This window comes from Peromyscus maniculatus, chromosome 22 (assembly GCF_049852395.1).
Source record: "Peromyscus maniculatus bairdii isolate BWxNUB_F1_BW_parent chromosome 22, HU_Pman_BW_mat_3.1, whole genome shotgun sequence".
Lineage (NCBI taxonomy): Eukaryota > Metazoa > Chordata > Mammalia > Rodentia > Cricetidae > Peromyscus > Peromyscus maniculatus.
This window is the reverse complement of record NC_134873.1, coordinates 11229957-11257936: the sequence shown is the minus strand read 5'-3', so window position 1 is coordinate 11257936 and position 27980 is coordinate 11229957. Positions and strand designations below refer to the sequence as shown.

Below are 27980 nucleotides of genomic sequence, written 5' to 3'. Positions count from 1 at the left end.
CTGCTTGGCCACTCCCAACATGGCGGCGCGCCCGTTGGACCCCCCCCCCCCGGAGTGGCACAAGGGGGGGCAGACCTCCTCATCATGGCGGCGCGCCGGGGCTGTCGCGCTGAGGTCACGGCGGCGCGCCGGGGGGGCGGGGCGGCGGGGGGAGCGATTTAAAGGGACAATGTCCCCCGAGCAGTGGAGGCAGCGGCAGCTGCGGAGGCCGTGGCACCGGCACCAAGAGCGGCAGCAGCTGTAGCGGCAGCGACGGCCGCGCGAAGGAGGGGAGTTCCCAGCCGGCGGCGGCGACGCCTCCCGGGTGAGGCCAGACCCAGCCTGGGAAGCCCGCGGGCGGGGCGGAGCTGGAGCGGGGAAGGGGTGGCCTGGGCCCGGCCGGGCCGGGCGGGACCCCCTGGGGCGGGGGGCGGGGCGGGGCCTACAGGGGCGGGGCCTGGTCGGGGGCGGGGCCGTACAGGTGGGGGGAGGGGCGGGGGTCTCAAGGCAGGTGTCTCCCCCCCGACACCTCGGCTCGTCCCGCGGGGTCTCCCGCCCCGAGGTGCACGGGCGAAGGGCGCATTCTCGGGACCCTAGCTCCCCCGCAGGGTGCGTCCGCGCAGCGCCACCCCTACCTCTGAGACCCCTGCGGCGGGTAGGGTGGGGAACGACCATCTGGACCGGAGCCCCCTCCCCAAGCTGCCAAAGTGCTCCGAAGTTGCGGTCCTGCCCGATCCCCGCCGGCAGTGCCCACCCCAGTGGGCACCCGCAGGTGCTTTCTCCAGGCCTGGGCAGGGACCCCCTCCTGCCAAGACTGTCAACCCACCCCGTTTAGGCCCCCCGGGAGCACCCAGGCCCCCGAGGGCAACGCCTGCTACCAGGCCTGGAGACCCGGCCCCGCCCCGGTTGCCTGGGCCCGGCCTCACCACCGTCTCCCTGGGGAGAGCGCCTCATTCCTGCCCTTCACTTTCTGCTCTACCTTGAAGGTATTTATAGGTGGAGAGGACAGCCGGCCCCCCTCCCCCCAGGGTCCTTATTTCTGAAACAGGAGCCCCATCGGTCCCTTTCATCCTCGGGCCAGAGCAACCAATATCGGTGGAGGATGCAACCAGTATGATTGGAAGGTGGCAGGGTGGAGGAGCCCAGGCTTGGTATGCATGAGAGATCATGCTGAGGAGAAGGGAAAGGGTTAATAGTGGGGCCACTTGAGACTGTGGAGAGGTTAAGGGGTTAACTCTGGATTACCCTGCTAGGGAGAAGGGTCCGAGCGTGGGAAAAGTGTAGGGGTAATTGGTATGGGGCAGCAGAAGTGAGGAAAGTATGAGGGCAAAGATGGGCTACTTGAGACAGTGCATTGATGAGCTGGGAGCGTGGAAGTGGCTGGGATCCTGTAAACTGGAGGCATGGCTCCGTAGATTGTGCAGCTCCAGGAAAGCCAGGAAGCGGCTGGAAAAGGTGAAGCTGTGAGTGAGCAGTGGGAGCAATAGGGAAAGGGAGAAGGATTCATGAGGGAAGACTGGGGTGACTTGAGTGTGCATGTGTAAGTGAGATAAATGGAGGCTGTGAAGAAGCCGGGGAAAGAGAATGGTTGGTGTGCTGAAGCTTGCTGACAGTGGAGGTGATTGGGTTATGACAGATGTGAATGGGCCTCAACACCTCCCTCACTTCAACTGAGAGGTAAACTGAGGCAATAGGCCTCGAAGGTGAGGACTGTGGTGTTGAGAGAGGGGGAGCGTGAGACAGAATTCCTTTCTTGCCTCTCCTAAGGTCTTCCCTTTCTTTGTCCCCAGGCCCACAATGTCCTGCTGAATCTGCCAGGTGCTCAGTGAAGACCCGCAGCTAGCACCCATGGAGGGGATACTGGCAGGTGGCCTTGCTGCTCCAGATCATCCTCGAGGCCCCGAGAGACTGCCTGGCCCAGCTCCAAGAGAGGACATCGAGGGTGGCGCTGAAGCTGCTGAGGGGGAAGGTGACATTTTTCGATCTACTCATTACCTACCAATCACGAAGGAAGGACCACGAGACATTCTGGATGGCCGGAGTGGCATTTCTGGTAAGAGGGCTCTGTGGCCCTAAGGAAGCATCCCACTTAGTCCCCAAGGCTCAGAGAAAGCCAGGTAACCCAGTTCAGAAAGGGCTGAGTTGGGATTCGAGTTCTGCTTCATGTCCAGAGCCTTCTCTTGGTGCTCTGCTTAGATTTTTATTTTGCCCTTATGAAAACAGATGCCTCTGTGAGCCTGTGACCGTATCACAGTTTCCCTGAGGAGCTAGGATTCATACTTGGAGTGGCCTGGCTCCCTCCTTCTGAGCTAGATATTCAACAGCTGCATCCAAATACCCATACCAGCATCCCGAGCTCTGCACAAAGCCCACCTGTTCCTCGGAGGCAACCCATTTCCATCAGTCTATCTCATTCAGCTCCTTCTTGCAGTCTTGATGGGGTGTAGCTCCTGAGCCATGGGCCAAAACAGCTTGTGCCCTCTAGTGGTAAGGTAGAGACTAGGGAGTTAGAGATGCCTGTCACCCCTTTCTGCCTTGATCTACCCAGGACAAGGGTAGCTCTCACACTGTCCCTACCTCACACATTGTTGTTCATCCATTAAATACTGAGCACCTGCTGTGTGCCAGTTTCTGTTCTGGGTGCTGGGGAAAATAATCATGACAAAGAAGCAAGAGTTCCTGTCCTCTAGGGGTTGGCATTCTAGAAGGGAAGATGGACAACAAACCATTGAACAAATGTCATGGGGGAGGTGATGACGGAGGCTATGCAGATATTAAACAGAGTGCCAGGATCATGCCTGGGGGACCTGGGAAAAGACTCCTGAAGGAGGTGCTATTTGAGGTAGAGCAGGAAATGAATGGTGGGAAATGCCTACTTCGTGCAAAGGCCTGTGGAGGGAAGGAGCCTGGCATGCCTAAGGACCTAACGGGAATCTGATGTGACTGGGGAATACTTCTCCCTTCATCTCCTTGGTTGTCCCCAAAAAAACACTGGCTCCCAAGAACTTCCAAGCACCTCTTTGGTGGTTCCTATATGCCGAATTCTTTGTGTGACCTTTGTAGAGATAGCCTCAGATGTTCATTATCTCACACTAGAAATGGGGAATCCAAGACCCGAAGGGGTGAAGTCAGCATCCCAGAGTCACAGAGTCACAGGGTCAGGCAGTAATGTGGCCTCGCAACCCTCCTCCTCCTCCTCCTTTATTTTTATTTTTATTTTTATTTTTTGTAGAACTGGAGATTGCACCTAGGCCCCTGCACACTCTGCAAACGCTGTTCCACCCAGCTCCATCCCAGCCCTTCTTTAATTTTTAGATAACTTCTCTTTCATCCCGTTGTTCTTTCTTTCTCCTTGTGTTTTGTTTTGTGCAGTCTCCTTGTTAAGCAAGCACTCTACCACTAATCAACATTTTCAATCCTCATCTTATTTTTTTTAATGGTATGAAAGTATGCATGTGGATATGTGCATGTGATTGCTGGTGCCTGCAGAGGCCAGGGGCATTAGCTACCTGGAGCTGGAGTTACAGACAGTTCTGAGCCACTGGGCCTCCTCTTTTTAAGTTTTTGGTTTTTCCATTATTATTATTTTATATGTATGTATGCTTTGTGTCTACGTGTATGTCTGTGCATCTCCTGCATGCAGTGCCTTCAGAGGCCAGAAGAGGGAGTCAGATCCCTTGGGATTGGGGTTACAGGCAGTTGTGAGTTGCCATGTGGATGCTGAGTCCTCTGGAAAAGCAAGCAGTGCTCTTAACCATTGAGGCGTCTCTCCAGTCCCTTTTTTTTTTTTTTTTTTTTAGATTTGTTTGTTTTTGTTTTTGTTTCTTGAGACAGGCTTTCTCTGTACCGCTGGCTGTCCTGAACTCACTCTGTAGACCAGGCTGGCCTTAAACTGAGAAATCTGCCTGCTTCTGCCTCCTGAGTGCTGGCATTTTACAGTTGTGTGCCACCATGCCTGGCTTCTTTTTTAGTCTTTGAGTAATTTTCCTTCTTTTTTCTCCTTTCCGTTTTCTTTCTTGTGTTTTGTTGTCCCACTCAGCCCCGTTCCCGGATCCCTTTATCCATAGCCCCCATCTGCACTTTTCAAGCTCCTTGACCTGCCCAACAGTACTTCTTGCGATGCTCAGGGATTTATGAACCTACCTTCATAGAGTCACGTAGAGAGGGGACTAGGCACGGGCCATCCCTGTGTCATGGACCCCTCTATCTGGGGCAGGGAAGATAAACACAAACCAAGAAGCAGAATGAGGAGGAAGCAACCTGAGGGAGAGGCAGAAGTTATCCAGACAGAGAGCCCTGACTTGTAAGGGTTTGGAGGAGACTGCTGGCACCTGCCAGTGTGAGGCAACGGGGGGGGGGGGGGGGACACACACAAATCCTGAGGGCAGAGGGTTATCCCTGAGCTGTCTCCTCCTCGGGACTCAGAGAGTAGCAGGACTTTATCCCAGGTCACACAGCTAGCCTGGGCAGGGCTGGGGCTTGACTCCGTGGGAATTTAAGAAATCTATAGCTTCCAAGGGACTGGGCATTTATTCTCCATGTGGCATATGACCCAGGCTGGAGAGATGGGGAAGGTAGGTAGGTAGGTAGGTAGGTAGGTAAGTATGTATTTTCACCACCCCATACTCCGACTGGAGAGCAACCAGGGATTCGTGTGTGTGCCTATTTCACAGCCTAGGTAGGAGGAGAAAGAGGCCACCAAGGAGAACCAAACCCATCCTTAATGGGTTCCCTGAGCAAATGGGAGCATAGGTGAGGGGTGGCTGCATTGAAGCAGGATCATAACACGGAAGTTAGAGAAGGCCTGGATGTCTCTCCTACTGCCCTCTCCGCCTGCTTGACCCCTGCCCCCACCTTCGTAGACTAGACGCTTGTCCTCTAGGAGTCTTGTGATGTCTATAAATAGGAACAGCCTCTGAGGCTGCTATTCCACCCTGAACCCTGGGCACTCCCTCATCCCCATGAAGCCCTCAGAGCCCCTCAAGGACTCCCAAGAATGGCACCCCCAAACTTCTCTGCCTGGACAAGGATATGCCCACTTCCTGCTCTGTCGTCCATTGTGGCTCTCAGTCCGGACCCTGCCCAGAGCCCCATTGCAGTCCCATATACTGCTGAGGTGGGCTTCGCAGGGGCAGCAAAGTCTCGTGGGACTTCCATGTTCCACTCAGATCACTGAAGAGTCTGGTGCATGCCTGCCATTGTTTGGGGGACAGGAGTCCTGGGAACAAAGAATGTGTCATTTCTGGATTCGTGGAGGGAATGAATCAGAGCACGGAGAAAACAACCCTGAGGCTACAAGTCTAGCCTCCAGCTTCCACCCCAGGACATCATCAAGCCAACCTTGACACCACAGAACACCCACCTCCTCCTTCCCCCATCGCTGTTTCTCTGGATGGAATTCTTCCTGTGATCTCATTGGCCCTCACCAGTGGCCCCTTGAAGCTGGGTTCATGGCTGTTTGCATGGTACTGAGGAGGAAACCGAGGCTTGGAGCCTGGAAGGCAACTTCTGGTGGCGCTGCTGGGCCTTGCACTTGGAGCTGTCTGACGTCAAAGCGTAGATTCTTGGCTGCCCCGCCAAGCCGCAGGACGCCTGACGTAGAGTTTAAGTGGCTCGTGGACACCCTTTCCTCCATTTGTAAGCTGTCTGGGGGACCCCACGTGGCAGGAGCCAGTAAGGGATTCTGGCACTGCCACTGACTCAGAGTTGCACCCCAGGTGCCTCATATGACCCACAGGGACTTCCAGAACCCCTTCATTGTGGAGGTGTCTGGCAAAGCCCTCACGCTCAAGGTGTCTCAGATATAGGTCCTGCTTGGTCTCCTTCCTCCAAAGTTGCTGCCACTAAAAATAGGAGCCTCGTTGGAGCTGCTCACACAAAGAGGCCACTGTGCCCCCCTGGCTCATGGAATTCTTAGACAACAGCCATTGCGCATAGCCATCAAATCTGGGACACTCAGAATTTCAGAAACAGGACACCTGGGACCCTCAGACCCACATCTCTAGACTGTGCTGGGGCTGGTTAACCACTAATTGGTCACCCTCTCCTGATTAGCTCTCATCTGTGACATGTCCAGAAGAGACCCTGTTTCTTATGGTTGTTTTCCTAGCCCCCACTTTCCTCTCTAGCACCCCATCATAACTTCAGCCCTTAAATCCAAGAATATCTTGCTCCCTGTGGGTCTACCTCCATGGTTCTCAAATGGGGACACTCAGGTCCCATGGGGGGACACTTTAGGAATGTGTGGAGACATTTTCAGATGACATGATTGCAGAATAGGTGGGTATTAGTGTCTTGTGGGCAGGTAGACGCCAAGGACATTGTTGATCACCCCACAGTGGTGCAGGACTGCCTCCGCCCAGAGAAGGACCCTGTCCAAGTGTCAAGACTAAAGCCACTCTGCTCTTGATATGCAAATTTTTGTGCCCCTGCCCCACATTTGAGAGGCCATGCCATTGTTACAGCCCCTTTTGTCAGGCTCAGCAGACAGACCACACCTTCCTGACCACCCCCCTCATTTTCATTCTTTTATCCCCAGTAGTCAGCTTTCAATTCCCAGGGAAAATTGGATGGTGGGGGATTAGAAGAATCTGTGCCAGCCTCGCCCTTTCTGGACCATCCTCAAATTGAGGTGGATCCAGCAATTGCATCTGTCAGGCCCTGGCCAGGGCACAAGTTCCCCCAGCGTGTTAACCTTGGCCCAGGCAATTGGCTTCCTCCCTGCTTGGCATGCTTGCCATGTCAGGCAAGCGTGGCGGGTAGAAGCGCAGGCCAGGATTCCTGTGGTGGTTCCAGGCATTGGCTCTACAGGCGGATAATGGAGAGTTGGCTCTATCTGTGTTGTTGTGGGGCGGTGGGCATTCCCAAGAAGGGATTCCATTCTAGGATTTAGGCCTGGAAAAGGGTCCAGAAGGCAGACATAGGCCACACGTGGCTCAGGGTGGCCAGGCTTCCCACTCATGATCTGGCATGTGTTTGTTTAGGACTTGCGTGCCAGGTGCTGGAATGCTGCCATGAACAAGGCTGCAAATGTCCCAGTTTTCAGGGGCCTTAAATGCTTACAGGGGACCCAGACATGCAGCTACCCACAGAGGGAACCTGGCAATACCTGGGAGAGCTGAAAAATAAATGAAGCAGATGCCAGGCATGGTGGCACAGGCCCGTAATCACAGTACGCAGAAGGCAGAGAGAGGAGGATGGACAGACATGAGGCTAGCTTGGGCAATAATCATGAGTTCTAGACTAACTGGAGCTTCATAGCAAGATTTGTCTCAAAAACAAAACAAAGCCACGTGTGGTGACTCATGTCTGTTATCCCAGCACTCAGAAAGCAGAGGCAAGAGGATTGTAAGTTTTGAGGTTAACTGGTCCCAAGAAAGACCTTGTCTCAAAAGCAAAACTAAGACTAGGCATAGGAATACACACCTATAGTTCCAGCACTTAGAAGGTAGAGGCAGATCGGGAGTTCAAAGTCATCCTCAGCTACATATTGAATTGAAGGTCAGCCTGAACTATGTGAGACCATGTACCCACAAAAAAATAAAAATAAAATAAAAACCAAACCAACCAACATAATCTAACTTAGTAGCACAAAAATGAATGTTAGGTTAAAAGAGAGATAACCATAACATCTCATTTGAGTAAGTAGTCCAAGAAGTACCAAGTGCAGAAGTCCTGAGGCTGCTGGACATAGTGGAGCACGCCTTTAATCCCAGCACTCAGGAGACAGAGGCAGGAGGATCTCAGTGAGTTAGAGGGCAGTCTGGTCTATAGAGTAAGTTCCAGAACAGCCAGGGCTACATAGAGAGACCCTGTCTTAAACACTTACGCACGCGTACACGCGCGCACGCGCGCGCACACACACACACACACACACACACACACACACACACACACACACACACACACACACACACGAGGGTGGCTGAGGCCAGAGAGAGTTAGGACTCAAACCTTCCTAGGGGTGGGAGTTGGGGGAGAATGCAATCAGGGCACAGCAGTAAGGGTCCAGGAAAGGCAAATGAAGTTGGAGAAACCAATAAAGACCCAGACCTCAAGTGTATGCCATTGTGGCAGGTAGGACTCTAGCTTCTTCCTGTAGCTAAAATGAGAAGCATATGAGTTTTCCCAGGGTATGACTTAAAAACAAACAAACACTGCCCTGGTTGCTGAATGTGGGGAAGACTGGAAGGCAGCAAGTCCCTGGGGTCCTCCAGGAGACCTAAGGGGATCCCTTCAGAGAACCTCCTTTCAGGGAACGGGGATACAGAGGTCAAAAGCCTCTGAGGGATATGGTTGGGGGCCTATAGGGCCCTTCTGAGATGCCCCACAAGGCTCTTGGAGCTGAAGTACGGAGGGCCCTGGCCGGGGGAACCCCGGCCCTGGCCAGGGGGACCCCAGGCCCTCAGGGTCTCCCCTCTCTGTTGCAGATGGGCAGCCCCATCCTGGCCTCAGCGAAGCCCTCCCCTGTGCCACCTCCGCCACCCATCGGATCAGCAGCTGGTGAGTGCCACGCTGGCCCTGACCTCAGGTAGGGTAGGGGGACGAGCAGGTGTGTCTAGGCTCCATTGAAGCCCTCTGGGGAGCGAAAAGGGGACAAGAGGGAATCAAGAGGCCAGGCAGGAGGAGGTGGCGCCCCATAGACCAGCCCCTGGGTGTGCACTGGGGCGAGGGGGGGGTCTGACAGCAACACAGAAGGTCAACTCTCATTACCCCTGCCAGGAGCCAGGCCAGAGAAGGGCAAGTCTGTAGGCTGGACCCTTGGAGTCCAGTCTCTCTGTTAAGTGATGCTGAGATTGATGCTGTGCCTCTCTGAGCCTCAGTTTCCTCATCTGAAAAATGGAAAGTTAGCTGCCACAAGATATGTTTCACAAATTTGCCTTGGGAACTCAAGGAACTTCGGTAGAGAACAGGGATCAACCCAACAGCCACTACTCTGATTCTTTGTTTGTTTGTTTGTGGTGCTGGTGACTAAACTCCAAGGAGGGAAGTCACATAAGGTCAATGCACGTGCTCTGCCCTCTGCCCCCGAGTCACAGCCCCAGCCTCGCCACTCTTTATCAGAGTCTGGTGGGTCTAACGTATGACTACGATAACCTCGAGATCCACAACAGGTCCAGAACTGAGTAATAACTGTTGCGTTCTGGCTCTTTGCTACTGCGCTGAGAGGATGGCCCTTTTCATAACGCACGACATCCATGGGGCTTAGAGAAGAGGCCCCGTGGCCTCCACGTGGCCTGTCTGTACGACCTGTTTCCTCACCTGATCCACGGGTGCCATCAGTCTCTCCACCCCACCTTGTGAAGGCAGGCTCTTAAAATGAAGGGAGCCACACATCAGTAACCCCAGCACTCAGGAGGCGGATGCAAGAGAATCAGTTCAGGATTCTCCTCTGCTACAGAGTGAATTCAAGGCCAGAGTGGACCACTGAGACCCTGTCTCAAAGAAGAAAACATATATATACATACACACATATATATGTATGTATATGTGTGTATGTATATTGTATATGTATATGTGGACACAATGGCACATACTATTCTCCCAGAACCTGGGAGTTTAAAACAGGACAGTCTTGAGTCCAATACCAGCCTGGGGTACATAATGGGACCCTGTCTGAAATAAATAAATAAGCTAGCCCATCCTGGTAGTACAGACCTATAATCTGCAGCTACTCCAGAGGTTGAGGGAAGAGGATCTTGAGTTCAAAACCTAACTGAAGTACAGAGTGAGTTCTAGCTTAATTTAACAAGGTCCTGTCTCAAAATTGTAAAAAAAAAAAAAAAAAAGGAAAGGGCCCAGGAATGTAGTTCTACGGCAGAGTGTTTGTCTGACGTGAACCAGGCCCTAGGTTTAATTCCCAGCACTGGGGGGACAAGAAGAGAGAACCAATCAGGAATGCTTACATTAAAAAGTCCCAGGGTTGGGGATTTAGCTCAGTGGTAGAGCGCTTGCCTAGCAAGCACAAGGCCCTGGGTTCGGTCCTCAGCTCGGGAAGAAAAAAAAAAAGTCCCAGAACCTGGTATGGTGACTACACCTTTAATCCCAGCACTTGGGAGGCAGAGGCAGGCGGATCTCTGTGAGTTTGAGGCCAGTCTAGTCTACATAATGAGTTCTAGACTACATATGAGTTCCAGGACTACATAGTGAGACATTGTGTCCCCCTGAAAAGAGTTCTATCAGTCCCAAGGCTTACCAGGCATCAGGTGAGGTAAAGTGTTCCCTGATTCCTAAGCACTTGAGTTATACCTATCTTGACACTATATCTTGTCGTAGGGTCATAATCCCCATGGGAAAGGTTGGCAGTCTTTTAAGTGAGCACCTGCCTTGTGTGATCGTTTTTCATTTGGTGACAACTGTCGAAAAGTTCCTTAGATGTTGTATAAGGAGGACAAGATTCCTGACTCTTGGAAATCATCTCCATTTTTAGGATTGGAAAACTGAGGCCCAGAGGACACTTTCCTCATCTACTCTGACCTCCCAGCCCTACCTATCTCCCACCCAGGAAGGTCAGGGTCACTGGAACCATTAGTCACTCCTGACTCTGCCCCTCCAAGAGGGGAGGAGGTTCATCCTTTGAGCTGTCCTGCCACAAAGTTGACCTTCACCAAATTTGGGGGAGAGATGTGACTAAATCGCCACAGTTTGGGGAGGACCAAGACAGAAGCAGCCTGGAGCCCAGGTCAGAGCCTTGGACCCTCTCTGGGGAAAGGTGAGAGTTGACTGTACCACCAGATTTGGGGATGCTGTCTTGAGACTCTATCCCCCAACCTGTGGTCTCTGCACATTTCCCCAATGATGCAACAGGGCTGGGCTGTATGGACAGGCGCACCCTAAGAGTTGAACCTGGCTTTGATGCAGTACCTCTGGAAAGGTCCACGTGGACTTCCGCACCTCTACCCTATTATTCCCAGCCTCTCCACAGTCACCCTTAAGCTGGATTTCAAGGAACTGCTCCAGCCAGCCTAGGACGACTCCCCATCACTACTGCCCTAGGGAGGGAGGCTGAGGCTCGCGCTAACCTATCCCCATTGGCACTTCCTTGCAGCTACTGGGATGGAGACAGCCTGGACTTTCAGCCGGGCTCCCCACCACCCCATCTTCTGGGCCCCTTCCCTGCATCCCTTGATGTTCAGGGGTCTTGGGAGCACCTCATGGTCCAGGAGGCCGGGGAGGGCATCCTGTCTGAGCAGAGGTTCGAGGACTCAGTTATTGTGAGAACTATGAAACCCCATGCCAAGCTCAAGGGCTCTAGAAAGTTCTCGCACCACCAGGGTGAACTGAAGTTCTTAGAGAAATACCCTCCAAGCCACCACAAGTTTGACTGGCTCCAAGATGCAGATGAGCAGGGGCCGCTGAAGGATGCAGGGTTACACCTGGACCTCCCTGCCCAGCCACCGACTGTCCCTTCCTTCAGGAGGGTAATTGTGCCAGTGGATGACACTCCCAAGACACTGGACATGGAGGTTGTGGGTACCAGAGAGGACCTAGAGGACTTTGCGGGACTGGCCCAGCCTTCTGAGTGGGGCCTCCACACATCAGCCTCAGAAGTGGCCACCCAGACCTGGACAGTGAACTCTGAGGCTTCTGTGGAGCGACTGCAGCCCCTACTGTCCCCAGTCCAGACGGAGCCATACCTGTGTGAACTGCTGCAGGAAGTAGCTGATGGGGTGGACAGCCAGGAGGAGGAGGAGGAGGAGCCAGCGGTGTTCCCGTGCATTGAGTGCAGCATCTACTTCAAGCACAAGGAGCACCTCCTAGAACACATGAGCCAGCACCGCCGAGCACCAGGCCAGGAGCCCCCAGCTGACCTGGCCCCACTGGCCTGTAGCGAATGTGGCTGGGCCTTCACAGAGCCTGCTGCCCTGGAGCAGCACTGGCAACTACACCAGGCTTCCCGGGAGAAGATTATTGAGGAGATCCAAAAACTGAAGCAGTTTCCAGGTGACGAGGGCCGTGAGGCACGGCTGCAGTGCCCCAAGTGTGTCTTTGGCACCAATTCCTCGAAAGCCTTCATGCAACATGCCAAGCTGCATGTGCGTGAGATACTGCCCAGCCAGCAGGCCAAGGAACCTTTCAGGGGTGGCAGCCCAGTCATAGATGTTAGCACCCTCGTCTGTCCCTCCTATGGAGACTCCTCAGGCCTCAGTGCCTGCATCTACTGTGACTTCACAGCACCTAGCAAGAGTCTGCTCAGGGAGCACACAAGGCTCGTACATGCCCATGCCCACTGGGAGGAGGATGGCGAGACCTTTGAGTCAAACCTCACTAGCCAGCCAGGGACTAGCCAGGATACATACATCCACTTCCCTGATACTGCTACCATGGACTATTTTGGCAAATCTGAGCCTCTCTTGGCCTCTTTGTGGCAGGAGAACCCTGCTGGATATGACCAGGGCCTAGCCTTTGGCCTAGACCATCAGCAGCGAGGTGTGAGAGATTTCCCACTGTTAAACTCAGGCGAGCGGCCTCTCGGAAAGCTGGCCTTTCCTTCCCCTATGGCTTCTGCTTCCTATTCCATACAGCTCAATAGAAACAAAAGCACTGTCCACCTGCAGAGACTGGAAGACAAGAGTCGCCCTTGGAGTGAGGAGGAGGAGGAGGAAGATGAAGATGTAGTGCTAACTTCTGAAATGGATTTCACTTCTGATAATAGGGCTTTTCCACCCCCAGCCATCCCTAGCCTCATCCCTCAGCCAGCCCTAGAGATGAAGCAGACTTTCCAAGATGCCCTGCAGGCAGTCGAGGCCTCACAGGATCAGCAGCAGCAGCTCCAAGGAATGGTGCCCATTGTTCTGGTGGCAAAGCTCAGGCCACAAGTCATGGCTGCAGCCAGCCGGGCATCCCCAAAGCTGCCCCCTGAGGAACTGGGGCTGGGAAGCACCCACCCCCTGGACTTCCTGCTCCTAGATACACCTCTGGGTGGATCACTGGGTCTGGACACACTCCTAGAAGGGGACACGGCCATGGCTCTAAAGCATGAGGAACGGAAATGCCCCTACTGTCCTGATCGTTTCCACAATGGCATCGGGCTGGCCAATCATGTCCGAGGCCACCTGAACCGTGTGGGTGTCAGCTACAATGTTCGGCATTTCATCTCTGCAGAGGAGGTGAAGGCCATTGAACGCAGGTTTTCCTTCCAGAAGAAAAAGAAAAAAGGTAGGGCATCGGCCTTGCTTTGGGAACCCACCCCTCTCTCCATGCCTGGGAGGCACAGAGCTGGACAGCAGAGTTCTAAACTTACTCACCCTCACTCTGAATCCTACTTTAGCATCCTGAAGGGTGAAATTGGGGGCCTCCCCTCTTGAGAGACCTGGGAGCCATGGGCAATGTCACCACCAAATGTTGATGGGTGTTCGGGGACGCCCTGGTCACAATGGCAGCTGGAGGAAGGAGTTGGGGCACAGCAGTCAGCCCCAGGCAGATAATCCCATTGATCCTTCCGTGCAGTAAATGAACTGGGTCATCTCTGTTCTGGACCGTGAGAGGCCCGTCAGTGAGCTAGACAACAGTTCTGCTTTCTTAGAACTCATGGCCCAAGCCAAGTAAAAGGACTCTTGTTGGGTTTCAGGACATAGGGGTCCTTGTGCATCGTGAAGATTTCCAGGAAAAGAGGTTCTGATTCCAGAGGGCTGCCTCTAGGGAGAACAACTGGGTAGTTCTGATACGGGGTAGTTCACAGCCCACTTGAGGAAGGTGCTAGTGTGGTGTTTGAGTGAATGAGAGCACACACACACACACACACACACACACACACACACACACACAAACACAGGAGAGAGGAGAGACATGCTAGAGTGTTGGGTAAGTGGTAGACAGCTAAGAAGCTAGGAAGTTATGACATCAAGTGACCAGGGCTTAGAATCTGAGAGAAGAAACCCTAACTCTACCTTGAGGGCTCAGAGAGGCTCCCATACATGGGCATCCCATCTTCTACTTGTCTATTTCTTTGTACAACCTACATTTAATGTATAATACTGGAGCAATGCCAAGCAAAAGTAGACATGGAAAAGGTATCTATCCTGTACTCTCATATTGCAAACCCAGAGAAGCCTCATCTAGGAAGATGTCCCTAATGCTGCCTGATGTGCAAGCAGGGGGTCTAAGAAATCAGGCTTCCTGGAGGGTCTGGTTTGGGGAGGATGCATGAGCTGAAAGTTTCAGGTCGGGCAGAAGCATCGACAACAGAAGGGAAGGCAGGCATTCCAGGATGATCTGTAGAGGGGGAGAAATCCTGGGAAAGAGGTAGAGGTGGGGATGGAGAGTGGCTCCCTTCACCACTACCCCAGCCCAGGAAATCTGTGTCTTTTTTCTGCAGTGGCTAACTTCGACCCCGGCACCTTTAGCCTGATGCGATGTGACTTCTGTGGGGCTGGTTTTGATACTCGGGCTGGCCTTTCCAGTCATGCCCGGGCCCACCTTCGTGACTTTGGCATCACCAACTGGGAGCTTACCATCTCACCCATCAACATCCTGCAGGAGCTGCTGGCCACCTCGGCAGCTGAGTTGCCCCCGAGTCCCCTGGGCCGTGAGCCTGGTGGGCCACCTGGAAGCTTCCTGACTTCACGACGGCCACGCTTCCCTCTCACCGTGCCCTTCCCATCCACCTGGGCTGAGGACCCTGGGCCAATCTACGGAGATGGTAAGGGGAGGGAACAGGCCAGACTGGAGTCCCTACCCTTCCCCAGAGGTACAGAGGGATGGATGGGTGAGTTGGAGGGTATCCACTCTGCTTTCCTGGAAGCGTTTCATCTGCCTGTAATTTTAGCCCTCAGGCTTAGGCAAGAGGATCGGAGCCAGCCTGGGCTGCATGGCAAATTCCACAACTGAGCCAGGATGCACAGTCAGACTTTTTTAAAAAGCATATTAACAAATTATCTCATTAGTATCTTGCCATATAGGGGTAATTTCTGTTTTATTCAAGGGCTGGTTCATGGCCTTTTCTAAATCCAATTTCTCAGTGAGTTCTTTCTAGAAGCAATGGCACTTTATAAGCACAAAGCTATTGAACTCCTTTCAACAATCCTATTAAGGTGGGTGTTTTCATCATATCCATTTTACAGAGGAGGCATCTGAGGCACAGAGAACTTAATTTACCGTCCCTAAATTATATAGCAAGAGAGAGCTAAGCTTTACAATCCAGGTAGTTGGAGAGCAAATTCTTTGTTCTGGAAAAAAAAAATCTCCTATGTTGAACACTATATCCAATAGACTTTGTGAGATGCCAGAAATAGTCTTTAACAATTTGTGCTGGCCTGGAAAATCACTACTGGCTACATGTGGCTATTGAGCACTTAAAATATGGCTAGTACTGAGCCACTGATGTGCTTACTGTAGTGGATGGTACAGATCTAGAATCTAGATTCTAGCTGGGGATGTTGCTCGGTGGTAGAGTACATGCTTAGCATGGGCAAAACCCTTAGTTTGGTTCCAGGTACTCACTACAAAAAAAGAGTAGAATCTGGTAGGGCAAAGGATTATCTTATTTTGCTTTGATGTGCTGGACATAGAACCCTGGGCCTCATGCATGTTAGACAAATGTTCTCACCACTAAGCTATGCTCCTAGCCTTAGGATTGTTTGGTAGTCATCTTAGAAAGAACCTATGGATTATTTGCTTTGTTCCAGGCATACATACGCAGATCTGGACTCTGAGCATCTTGTTTGGTAGTGTCTTGAAATCTAGAATCAATATTTGGTGTTAGATTGCAGAATGGACACAGAAGAACTAGAGGAAAAGTGAAGGACCTGATCTTGTAAAAGTTGACTTTCTGGGACCTTTTAAAAGGCAGAGAACTCAGCTGGGCATGGTGGTGCCTACCTTTAATTCCAGCACTCCAGAGACAGAGGCAGATGGATCTCTGTGAGTTCAAGGCCAGCCAAGGCTACATGAAGAGCTCCTGTCTCAAGAAACAAAAATGAGGGTCAGAGAACTCAGCTGTGAGATGTAGTTGAATGAAATTCAAACTCCTTGGCTCTGAGGAATGAAACACCTCTAAACTGGCAGAATTAATGCAGTTACTGGGACTGGGCTTTCTTCTATGGTTCCTCTACCTCCAGCTTCCAGGCTCCTGCCTAAATGTGTATTTTGGACTTGGCTGGACCCATCCCATCTGTAAGCCAAGTAAAGGCTCTTGAGAATTGTAAAGGATGGGAAGGGAATGTCAAAAGTTCATCTCTTCCTTGAACAAGAAAGGAACTGAGGCACAGACATACCTCAGAAAGAAAAGAGGAGCAGCACCTGGGGCTTCTTGCCTTTGGTAAGATTGCTCACCAGGGATTCAGCTTTTCCACCTGATTTGGCTCATAATGTCTCTGGAGTAGCTGGAAGGTAGAGCCAGCTTTAAGGATGTCTGGATCTGTAGAAAGTAATCTATGACAAGTCCAGCTCTGACCCCTTTTGCTGTGTTAGCCCAGCACAGGCCTGTGTATCATGCTCACTTTTATCTGGCATCTGGGCCAGACACTCCCAAGGATCAGACCAAGTACTTAACAGTCAAATTCACTTATGACCAAAATATTTCCACCAAAAACTCAGTGTGTCACTCCCCAAAGGAAGCTGGCCCAAACCCTGGGGTGTGAGGAAGTAGTCAGCTTTGCTTTGGCTGTCTAGAGGGAGGAGAGAGTTATGGCCTGTTCAGGGAACACATGGAGATGGGGGATGTTAAGAAGTGGCTGAAACGATCCTAAAAACTTGGCAAAGTAATGGTGTCCCAAATCAGAGCCAGGTTGGGGCAGTGGCCCTGCGTGGCAGTTCTTTTAGTAGGCTCTTCCCCTTTTGCCAAGTGAGCCAGAAGGGGAGGGTATCAGGTTGGGGGCGGGGCAGCAGTCAGATTCTGGCCCCACCCATCTGTCAAGGAACAGCTGGACGCTCCAGTTTGAAGTCGGGGCGGGAGGAGTGTAGGGTGCTAGAATCGTTGGTGAGGAGGGACCGAGTTTCTTGGATTGCAGGACAGCGCTATCTGAGATCAGCTAGATAGATACCAGGGTGACGTGGGGATGGGAGGATCATCGTGGTCAAGGATCTAGTGTCTTTCAGGATTGTTCTAGAAGGTTAGCTTTGAATAAGACAAAAGAATGAGACAGGGTCTCAAGGCATGTGCTAGCACTGCTGTCAGGGTTCTAATTCTGAATGCTAATATTGGCTGAAGGGTTCCCCTGCTAGCCGTAGGGATGTGCGGATCCGGGTCTAGAGCAGCTGCTGGAGGCGGCTGGAAGCTTGGCCTGCGTACTTAAGCCCTAGCGCTCCAGGCAGCTCCCAAGAGCTTGCGAGCCGGTTCCTCAGCGCCTAGAGCATTTCGCTCGAGGCGCTCGACGCTCATCAGGTTGCCCTGGGTGCGCCCGGAGGGGCGGAGCAGAGCACGCTCGGCGGTCGCGGCGCACGGCGCTCCGCTGCTTTCGCCTGGGGCGGCCGCCCCGCGTGCGCCGGAGCCAAGATGGCCGCCTCCACCGCCCAGTGCCGAGTGACAAAAGCGGAGAGCAAGGCGGCGGCGGGGCCGCGCGCGGGGGGCGCCCGGGAGCGCGCGACCACGGGGGCGCCCTCGCCAGGTCCCCCGAGTCCAGGCCCGGTGGTTCTCCCGGCGCCGCCGCCTCCGCCGCTGCCACCGCCGCCGTCGCGGGACGGGCCCAAGGCCGAGCCGGAGCCGGGACCCGGGCCCGTGCCCGCGCCCGCGCCGGGTAAGAGTTGGCGGAGGGGAGGGTTCCGGGAGGGGAGAGTCGGCGTCCCTCCCGCGTGTGCCGCCGCCTCCCGCAACACCCGCCGTCCGGCCTCCGTGGCCCCCCCACCTCAGGCGCTCGGGCCCCGGGCCTCCCTCAGCCTCCCGGAGGGTCCCAGGCTTCGGAAGCACTCTGCCGCCGCTCCTCAGGACTCTCGCCGGCTCTGACAGAAGTCCCCGGCCTCTCTTGGAGACTCAGAAGCTCCCAGTTGTCACGGTTCCGATCCCCTCAGTGTGGAGAGCCACTTTTGGCCCTGCCCCATCTGACAGACGCGCCCACTTCTACCTGGAGACTTTGACAAAGTCCTCGGTGTCATGATCTCGGTAGCCTCCTGACCTATCTTCTTGCCTCTGTGATTGAGCAGGGAGCGACCTTCCTAACCCCCTGCCCTATTGCATTCTACGGTCGTCTCCGAAGCCCTTCTGACACACAGTCTTCATCCTCAGCTCTTGTTCAGAATTCGACTGCATCGCCTCCCAGTTTCCCCCATCCTTACCCTTTTTAATGAAAACTTAGATTAAGAAAACTACCCTTGATTCCTTCTCCCTACATACCTCTTACCCGAGGAGGCGCCTCGCTGGATGGAAGCTTAAGAAACTTCGTGCAAACTTGTGTCATTCCCATCCTTGCTGTCCCGGAGTTGGTCCGGGGTCCAGGTTCTTACCGTGTCCCATTTACAGTTCAGCTGATGATGAATAGATGACTGCTGGGACTTGCTATTGTATTTGACGCTCTAGCTCCCTTGTCTGGTGGAGATTTCCTCCTCCCTGTCCTCAGCTTCCTGCTTTTTCTGCCTTGCCTCTCTGGTCTCCGACTCTGATCTTTGTCTCTTTTGACTGTTCCCACCTTCACCCCCTTATAAGTTCTACCCAGAGAGGCATTTTCTCTTAAGATGTCCTCAGGAGTCTCAGCTCAAACTTGCAGTGTGTTCTCAGGCCAGTGAACCTGCTGGACTGAAACTGCTATTTGTCTTTCTTGTCATTGGACAGTCTCAGTGTCTCTGCATTGTGCTGCTGTGGGGATTTATGGGTACAGCCTCAGCTCTCATGGAATGAGTGGCTTCCAGAAGTGAGAGCAGATGCCGAGGATGAGGAAGAAGTACTGTTCTTTCGGTTCTCTTCTTGGGGTGGACAGCCTATTGATTGGGCTGAGCCTGTCTCCTCCACCCCACAGGCCTTTGTTCTGAGGAAAACACAATGGTGGCCATGGACTTGGGGTCTCCCTTACTCCCCAAGAAGACCCTGCCTGTCTCGGGGACCCTGGAACAGGTGGCCAGTCGGCTGAGCAGCAAAGTGGCTGCAGAGGTTCCTCATGGCAGCAAACAGGAGCTGCCAGACCTCAAGGGTGAGTGGCCCAAGTGACAGGGCATGTGTGCTGGCCGGGACAGTCATGCTACAGAAGCAGTCTCTGGCCTGGTCGTTTAACATGGGTTCCCAGATTGGCACTCACCTTCCTTCCAGCACTATAAGGCACCAAGGAGATAGAGACCCAGCTGTCTTCTACGTTGACTTTCTATAGCATTGGCCATATGTGTGGTCCTTGGCTACTACCTTACTGGGCGAAGAAGGGGCATCCAGGGAAGCAGTGGGCAAGGTTGGCAAGAGATCACACTCAAACCCAGGTCACTAACCAACCTTGTTAGTTCTGAACTTTCATATGATACATATTTGTTTTTCCTGTAGACTACAAGGTTGTTGAGAGTGATGATAAGCATCTTACTAGTCCCTAGGTATGTTAAGAGGAGCAAAACCAACCTCACCTTTGTATCATTGAAGTTGGGCAGGGAGGTCAAGAAGCAGATGGGGAGTGGGCAGGGGCCGTGGCTAGGACCTCTGACTTAGCATTTGAAGTATGCATCGAGTTACAGAGAGTAGGGTACGTCTTAGCGCCATATGTGATGTAAGTGTATGTGTACACGCATTTGTGTAAGAGTGCTGCCAGGGCATCCTGGTATGTTGCAGATCTGAAAGACATTGCATCCCCACTGGCTGCACCACAGAGGATGCAGTCTTCTGCCATATGCCCTTGAACACAACCCTTGCCTTCTCTGAGCCTCAGTTTCCTTACTTCCAAACCAGAAATACTAACCCCCACCAAATTAGAACTGTTGTCAGGATTAAAGGGGTTTGTCAGAAGCAGAACGCTTACTTACTTTGAACCTGGATAAGGAGAAGAGAATGGGTTAGTATACCTGCAAGGCCTCATAGCCTTTCATCCTGGCCCCCATCTCACCCTCCAGCCCAGAGCCTGACCACCTGTGAGGTCTGCGGTGCCTGCTTTGAAACACGAAAGGGCCTGTCCAGCCACGCACGTTCACATCTGCGGCAGCTGGGGGTTGCAGAGTCAGAAAGCAGTGGTGCTCCCATCGACCTTCTCTATGAGCTGGTGAAGCAGAAGGGCCTGCCTGACGCTCCCCTTGGGCTGCCCCCTAACCTGACCAAGAAGTCCAACTCACCAAAGGAGTTGATTGCTGGGGCCTCCAGGCCTGGCCTGCTCGCCCTGGCCAAACCTATGGATGCCCCTGCTGTTAACAAAGCCATCAAGTCACCTCCAAGCTTCTCAGCCAAGGGCCTGGCCCACCCATCCAGCTCTCCACTCCTCAAGAAGGCCCCACTCACTCTGGCAGGATCTCCTGCACCCAAGAATCCTGAAGACAAGAGCCCCCAGCTATCCCTGAGTCCCCGGCCGACCTCCCCAAAGGCACAGTGGCCCCAGTCTGAGGATGAGGGGCCTCTGAATCTCAGTGAGTGTGGGTACTGGGAGCTGAGGGGGGTGCTGGGGTGTTACATGATCCTCAGATGAGGACCCAGGGTAGGAACTGAGGCCTGCAGCTCCCAGTTTCTGGGTCATCCAGGTCAGTACTGATTGAGGCACTCATTATTGTCTCCTATTGGGCTGTCCTAAGATGATCATTTTCCCCCATCTGCTGATCTTCCCCTGGAGGCCTGCTACAGGTCTGAGCCTGCTGGGCTCCTACTTGCCACTTGCCCTTCTCTGGACTGATGGTGGGGTGGTGAAGGGAGCCAGGGTGCCTGTGGACCTGGACTAGTGGGAGTCTGGGATGTTTTGAATCATACAAGTAGCTGAGTAGTTTACCAGACGGGCAGTCCTTATATTGCCCCTTTTTTTCATGTCTCTTGGCCATCTATGACAAGGCTTCTCCCTGTTTGTACACAAAGGTAGAGACCCTCCACTATGGCTGTCTTACACTTGGCAAGTGTGTTTGGGAAGAAACCCTCCGAGTTCAGCAGTCAGGTTTTGAGGGGCCCATTGTGTTTTCCCGTAGGTTGGCAGGTTTTAGAGCCCGATGATACCTATGTTTTCTGGCAGCCACTTGCACTGAATCTGCTGTGGTTTTAGGGGTAGGGGTCCTTGGTAGTCTGGTGGTGCCCCCTGCTCTTCACCTTCTGTCTTCTCCCATAGTTCCCCTAGCAGAAGTCCCAAGGAAGAGGCCCTGGGGCATCAGGATTTGTCACAGAACTATATCCTTAAGCTCCCTACCTTCACTTGATGCCAATGAGCTAGGCAGGGAACAACAGGCTGCCCCTGCTACCTGAAACCTCTAAAAAACAAACAAAAACCTGTCTGCAGCATGAAACTTGGACCCCTAACCACCTGGGGCAGCTGAAAATCACACCAGACCCTCCTGCTTCATCCCCTAGGGCCGACCAAGGTGGCGGCCGTGAACCCCCCCTGTGTTTTGTCTCCGCAGCTTTAGATAGTGACGGGGGCAGAGAGCTGGACTGCCAGCTGTGCGGTGCCTGGTTTGAGACCCGCAAGGGCCTGTCCAGCCACGCCCGTGCCCACCTGCGCCACCTGGGCGTCAGCGACCCGGATGCCAAGGGATCCCCCATAGACGTGCTCCACGGGCTCATCAGGAGGGACGGCATCCAGATCCGCCTCCCACCCGGGCGGGGAGCCCTGGCCCAGCTGGGGCGGCCTCCTTCTGCCTCCACGGCCCTCTCCTTGCTCCCTTCCCCACCGCCGGCCAAGAAGGCCAAGCTGAAGGCCTCGGGTATGGCCATCCCCTGGGGGAAGCAGGACCTCTCGGCCGCCGGCATTTTCTGGGCCTCTGATGTGGAGCCATCTCCTCTCAACCTCTGTAGGTTCTCGCTTCAGCTGCCCTTCCTCCCTGTGGGCCCTGGAGCCCCTCCCTGGGGGGTCATGGCCCCCTCCCTACTCCCTCCCTGTTGTCGTAGGGAGTAGACAGGGGCCCTTGGCAGTGGGCCTGCTCGACCCAGAGATTTTGTTGGCAGTGGGCTGCTGGTACTTCTCGCTTGGTCTTGACCTCTGTCACCATGACCCTGCCTGAGAATGAAGGCCAAGGGGAAGGTCCTACCTTTTGGTGTGGAAGGTGCCCTGGGTCTGGACAGCATGTGGCACCTAGGCTGGCTGCGTCCTGTCTCCTGCCCTGTCCTTGTTGGGACCCACAAAGCTGTGGAGTGTTGGTACTGCCCTCTGCTAGGACAGAGGTCCTGTTAGTTCTCTAGAGCCTCCCCTCCCCTCCCTTGCCTCTGCCCAGCGTCTGACCCCACCCATCAGCTCCCTCACTTGCACCTGCCTTCCACTACTACCCTAGCCTATGGACACATGGCTGCCCATGCCTAGCTGGACAGGATACTCCTGCAGGTAACTATCCTGACGATGCTCCCAGTTCTAACTGCCCCTTTTCCTTCCTGCTGCAGCTTCAGGCCCAGAGCCAACAAGAGACATCCGCTGTGAGTTCTGTGGTGAGTTCTTTGAGAACCGAAAGGGCCTGTCCAGCCATGCGCGCTCCCACCTGCGGCAGATGGGTGTGACTGAGTGGTATGTGAATGGCTCACCCATTGACACACTGCGGGAGATCTTGAAGAGACGGACCCAGTCCAGGCCAGGTGGACACCTCCACCCACCAGGGCCTAGCCCAAAAGCCCTAGCCAAGGTGGTGGGTAGCGGAGGTCCTGGCAGCTCGCTAGAAGCCCGCAGTCCCTCGGATCTTCACATCTCACCCCTGGCCAAGAAGTTGCCACCGCCACCAGGCAGTCCCCTGGGCCACTCAACAACTGCTTCTCCTCCTCCCACGGCCCGGAAGATGTTCTCAGGCCTTGCTACTCCCTCCCTGCCCAAGAAACTGAAGCCTGAACAAATGAGAGTGGAAATCAAGCGGGAGATGCTGCCAGGGACCCTTCATGGGGAGCCACACCCATCTGAGGGTCCCTGGGGCCCGCCTCGAGAAGATATGGCACCCTTGAACCTGTGTAAGTGTGACCCTATGTCAGGGCAGGTAGACCGTTTGGCTGGATTTCCTCCCTATACCCCGTAGGAGTGTCCATAGATCCCAGGACTGAAATGGAAGATACGTAAGTCCAGAGAACACAGGACTTGGTGTTTAGACTCCTGTACCCAAGCTGCCACTTGTTTCTGTTATTCGTGCAGAAGAGACAGAATCATGTAATTATATCTAATGTCCTATATAGCCAATTGGTAGTGGCCTCCAACCAAATTCCTAGGGAGAATAGCTGCAAGGATCCATTAGTAATGTCTGCCACTGGCAGGAGTAGAGGGATGGCCTAACATTCCTGGTAATCTAGTACTTGACATTTGGAGCCAAATTTGAGTCAAGATGTCTGTTTCATCATAATGTAGTAGAAAGTGAGTTGGGCAAGTTTCCTCATTTGGAAGATGGAAATCCGTATAATCCCCTGCCTTGTGTCTGTACAGTTTTCTTGAGAATTAAGTGTGATAAAGCACTTAGTATGGTGCCTGGTTGCAAAAATCTCCCTGTATGTTGTAATTGCTATCATGTTACTGTTGCTTGCTTCCCTGGCACTCCGTCACACTATTTCATTCTTGGGTTGATGGTCTGCTATATAAGCAGGCAAGCGTGGCTGAGGCTCCATCTTAGAACTCATACGCCAGCTCCCTGCCACATGCTCTGAACCCTTCTGATTTTAGACCCTCCCAGCAACATTGGGAGATGAGGTTTTCATCTCCATCTTGCAGAGAAGGAAACAGGCTCCTCAGAGAGAGGAAGTAGCTTGCCCAGCCTCACTCAGGGAGACCTGTGAAGCCAGCTAGAATTTGAGGTCATAAGACAAATAGAGGGCTGGATGTATGAAGGGACTCCGGAGGCCCAGGTGAAGTAGCAGTTCAGTGGACTCTGAGGGCCCAGGTGAAGTAGCAGTTCAGTGGCCTCCGGAGGCCCAGGTGAAGTAGCAGTTCAGTGGAGTCTGGAGGCCCAGATGAAGTCGCAGTTCAGTGGACTCCGGAGGCCCAGGTGAAGTAGCAGTTCAGTGGCCTCCGGAGGCCCAGGTGAAGTAGCAGTTCAGTGGCCTCCGGAGGCCCAGGTGAAGTAGCAGTTCAGTGGAGTCTGGAGGGAGGGGGCACATGGATAGGGACAGACAGAATTGCCTTGGGCTTTGAGCTTGGAGGCTTCCTGCCCATTGCCACTGCTTCCTTCTCTTCCCCCTACCCTGGACCCCTTGCAGCATCCAGGGCAGAGCCAGTGCGTGACATCCGTTGCGAGTTCTGTGGTGAGTTCTTCGAGAACCGCAAAGGCCTGTCCAGCCATGCGCGCTCCCACCTGCGGCAGATGGGTGTGACTGAGTGGTCTGTCAATGGCTCGCCCATCGACACACTTCGGGAGATCCTGAAGAAGAAGTCCAAGCTGTGCCTCATCAAGAAAGAGCCTCCAGCTGGAGACCTGGCTCCTGCCCTGGCTGAGGATGGCTCCCCCACAGCAGCTCCTGGGGCTATGCATTCCCCACTGCCTCTGTCACCCCTGGCTAGCCGGCCTGGAAAACCAGGAGCTGGGCCAACCCAGGTTCCCCGCGAGCTCAGCCTGTCACCCATCACAGGGGCCAAGCCCTCAGCTACCAGCTACCTGGGCCCAGTGGCAACCAAACGGCCCCTACAGGAGGACCGCTTCCTCCCAGCAGAGGTCAAGGCCAAGACCTACATCCAGACTGAACTGCCCTTCAAGGCAAAGACTCTGCATGAGAAGACCTCCCACTCCTGTAAGCAGTGGGTGGTAGGGTCTGGGATGGCATTTGTCAGGGCAAGCAGGGCCCCTGAGGCAAGGTCCCTGTGGGAGGTGGGATTAGCTCCTGACCTTGCTTAGGCTACCTGGGTATGCCTGCACTCTTAGAACAGCAACCTCCTCTGTCTGTAGCCACCGAGGCCTGCTGTGAGCTCTGTGGCCTTTACTTTGAAAACCGCAAAGCCCTAGCCAGCCATGCGAGGGCGCACCTTCGCCAGTTCGGTGTGACAGAGTGGTGTGTCAACGGCTCTCCCATCGAGACGCTGAGTGAGTGGATCAAACACCGGCCCCAGAAAGTGGGCGCCTACCGAAGCTACATCCAGGGTGGCCGCCCCTTTACCAAGAAGTTCCGCAGCGCCGGCCACGGTCGTGACAGTGACAAGCGGCCACCCTTGGGGCTGGCACCTGGGGGCCTGTCCCTGGTTGGCCGAAGTGCTGGGGGGGAGCCGGGGCCTGAGGCTGGCAGGGCAGCCGACAGTGGTGAACGGCCTCTGGCAACCAGCCCACCTGGGACCGTGAAGTCAGAGGAGCACCAGCGGCAGAATATCAATAGTGAGTGCTGGTGGAGGAGGGTGGGAGGGCAGTAGGCACCTTCTAGGGCTCACTCGACCACTGCATCTTAGTTGCCTAATCCTCTCCCTTACCAGTGTGCCATTCTACCTGTGCATATGGTGGTCAGTCTTGAGTCCCAACAGCCTCCACCCCCTTGTGCTCACAGAAAGCAGGGGTGTCTGCAGGGCCCTAGCCCTCCTCTTCATCACCTATCCCTCTCTGATTTAGAATTTGAACGCAGACAAGCCCGCCCCCCAGATGCCTCTGCAGCTAGGGGTGGTGAGGAGGCCAATGACCTGCAACAGAAGCTGGAAGAAGTGCGGCAGCCCCCACCCCGGGTCCGGCCAGTCCCCTCCCTGGTGCCTCGTCCCCCCCAAACATCACTGGTCAAGTTTGTGGGCAACATCTATACCCTCAAGTGCAGGTATGCTAAGACCTAGCTGGGCCTTGGCTATTTGAAGCCTGGAAATGTTGCTCTCTCTGGGCAGGTTGGGAGGTGGGGTCCCATGGGCTGTTTGGGGGTATGGCAGGACCCAGGTTAAGGGCTTCTTCTCACTGACAGTGGAACTTCAGAATATCACCCTGATACCCTGAGCTTTGTAGCCAGCCAGACTTGGGGTTCAGTCCTAAATCACTCCACGACTTGGTGACCTCAGGCAAGAGCTTATTTGCTCCCTGCCTCCATTTTTCCACCTTTAAAAAGAGTCTAACCTGGTGTGGTGGTGCACACCTTTAATTCTAGCACAGGAAGCAGAGGCAGGCATATCTGTGAGTTCAAGGCCCGCCTGGTCTATGTAAAGAGTCCTGGCCAGCTAGGGCTACAAGATAAAACCCTTTCTTTAAATAAAACATTTCATACAGACCTATTTGATAGAGTTGTAAGGACTGAATTTAATAGCAAAGCACTGAGAACCTTGCCGACACTTAGTTATGAACACACACACAATCAGACACCAGCAAATAGGGACTTTTGAGACCTGAGGTAATTCAACTCAGGCTATATAATACAGGCCAAGTCAAAAGTAGCATCCAAACTGAGCATGATGATTCAGGCCTATCAACCTAGCACTTGGGAAGCTGAGACCAGAAGATTGTCACCAGTATAAGTCCAGCTGGATTACATAATTTCTGGGCCAGCATGAGCTATAAACTTAGAAACCATGTCTCCCAAAGAAACAAAAGGAGAGAAAAAAGTAGAATTTCAACCAAACTCTCTGGAGCCACAGAGCTCAAGCTCTAGGCCTATGTTCATTGGAGGCCTAGCTTAAGGCTACCATAAGGGAGAGGAAGGACGACGGATCTTGTGAGAGACAGGTTTTGCTTCTCTCTACTCACCACCATCTCAGAGCATACACATCAGGTGCAGAAGCACTTGGAGAATCCCCTGCTTCCTTAGAATTAAAGACTTCATGCCCAGCAGACCCTGCTATTATTCCACAATAGAAGAGGTGACTGTCCATTGGGAGACACTTCTTCCCTTGAGTCCTGGTCTTGACATTTCTACACTGAGTAGTGGTAGATATGCCTAAGCACTTGCACTGAATCACACTTCTGCCTTTCTTTGAAGCATTGGCCATTTGCTTTCTGTTTTCCTATGCAGGTTCTGTGAAGTGGAATTCCAGGGCCCACTTTCCATCCAGGAAGAGTGGGTGCGGCATTTACAGCGGCACATTCTGGAGATGAACTTCTCCAAAGCAGACCCTCCGCCTGAGGAGCCCCAGGCCCCACAGGCACAGACAGCAGCTGTAGAGGCGCCCTAACATACAAGCATTCCAGATCCCCTCTTGTACCACCTGTCCCTCCTGTTTCTCCTCTGTGTCCTCTTCCCGTTTCCCTTTCTTTTCCGTTTCCAAAGGAGCAAGCCAAAACCTCAAACCGGCGCCCCTTGGGGGCCGGGCACACTACAACCTGGGCGCCGGGAGCCAGCTAGCCACCTTCCCCCAACCTGAGGACTCTGGGGCCACAAGGGTACCTCCTTGAGCCCACCTGGTTGGTCCAACAGGGGCAGTAGCCAGGCCTTTGGTGGTGGCCAATCTGGTTACAGGGGAGAACAGCACTTCCCTGTGTCTAGCAACCAGACAGGGCTATGTCTGCCATCCGTGGCCATTTGCAAAGACCCCAAAGACCCCTGTCCCCTTTTGCCCCCATGAATATCTATTGTCACTCATGCACAGGCACACATACACGCACGCGCACCTCGTGAGACCTGGGATCTGCCCTAGCCCCCACAGTTCCTACGTCGAACGACCACATCTCGCCACGGTGCTTGCTCAGGGGAATCCACGCTCCCTCTGCTAACCCTCTAGGGCCTGGGAGCCCCCACTGAGCCCACAATGCCACGGAAATTCTTGTTGGCTGCCCCTCCAAAAGGGGCCTTCCTATTTTGGAAGAGCTCAGAGCTGACAGCTGCCTCCTGCCATGTCAGAGCCTCAGGGGCTCCAGGGCTGGGAGGGTGGAGTGAGGGGTGGACTCCCCACCCCCACCCCCTCCCTCTTCACTGTTGCTTTCTATGTATAGCTCCCTAGATCTTTCACTTTTTTAAAAAACGCGTTTTGTGTAGAGAATAAGGAACGTGGATCTTTTTATTTTGCAATCCTGGGCCAGCTAGATACCGGGAGCTAATTGACCTTTTAACCTTTTTCAGTGGCCATCTTTTGGTTATCAATGTACTTAGAAATATGTAAATTAGATTAAATTTCTCTTCTGGAAACACCCCA

At 53.7% G+C, this 27980-nt stretch overlaps 1 protein-coding gene across 29 annotated transcripts; it reads left to right on the top strand.

Moving 5' to 3' along the window:
• The first annotated feature begins 130 nt into the window (after positions 1 to 130).
• Positions 131 to 27980, top strand: Wiz (WIZ zinc finger). 29 transcript variants are annotated; one of them, XM_076559461.1, is made up of 13 exons: positions 148 to 304; positions 1770 to 2032; positions 8409 to 8481; positions 11027 to 13137; positions 14297 to 14620; positions 18867 to 19037; positions 19933 to 20436; positions 21406 to 21708; positions 22379 to 22930; positions 24161 to 24688; positions 24844 to 25263; positions 25492 to 25687; positions 26864 to 27980. In XM_076559461.1, exons 2-13 carry the CDS (start codon positions 1828 to 1830, stop codon positions 27021 to 27023), a joined length of 5547 nt encoding a protein of 1848 aa, XP_076415576.1. In that variant the 5' UTR covers positions 148 to 304; positions 1770 to 1827; the 3' UTR covers positions 27024 to 27980. The 29 variants fall into 29 exon arrangements, with proteins under 29 accessions (XP_076415586.1, XP_076415592.1, XP_076415583.1 ...); XM_016009572.3 differs by having other exon boundaries at positions 21406 to 21795; XM_016009574.3 differs by having other exon boundaries at positions 8409 to 8509; positions 21406 to 21795.

What these genes read in the sequence shown, in the direction of transcription:
- Wiz (XM_016009572.3), top strand. Translation starts at nt 1,828, where the DNA reads ATGGAGGGGATACTGGCAGGTGGCCTTGCTGCTCCAGATCATCCTCGA. An exon ending in TGGCCGGAGTGGCATTTCTG is followed by an intron (nt 2,033 to 8,408) that starts GTAAGAGGGCTC and finishes TCTCTGTTGCAG; the next exon opens with ATGGGCAGCCCCATCCTGGC. An exon ending in TGAGGGGCCTCTGAATCTCA is followed by an intron (nt 20,437 to 21,405) that starts GTGAGTGTGGGT and finishes TTGTCTCCGCAG; the next exon opens with CTTTAGATAGTGACGGGGGC.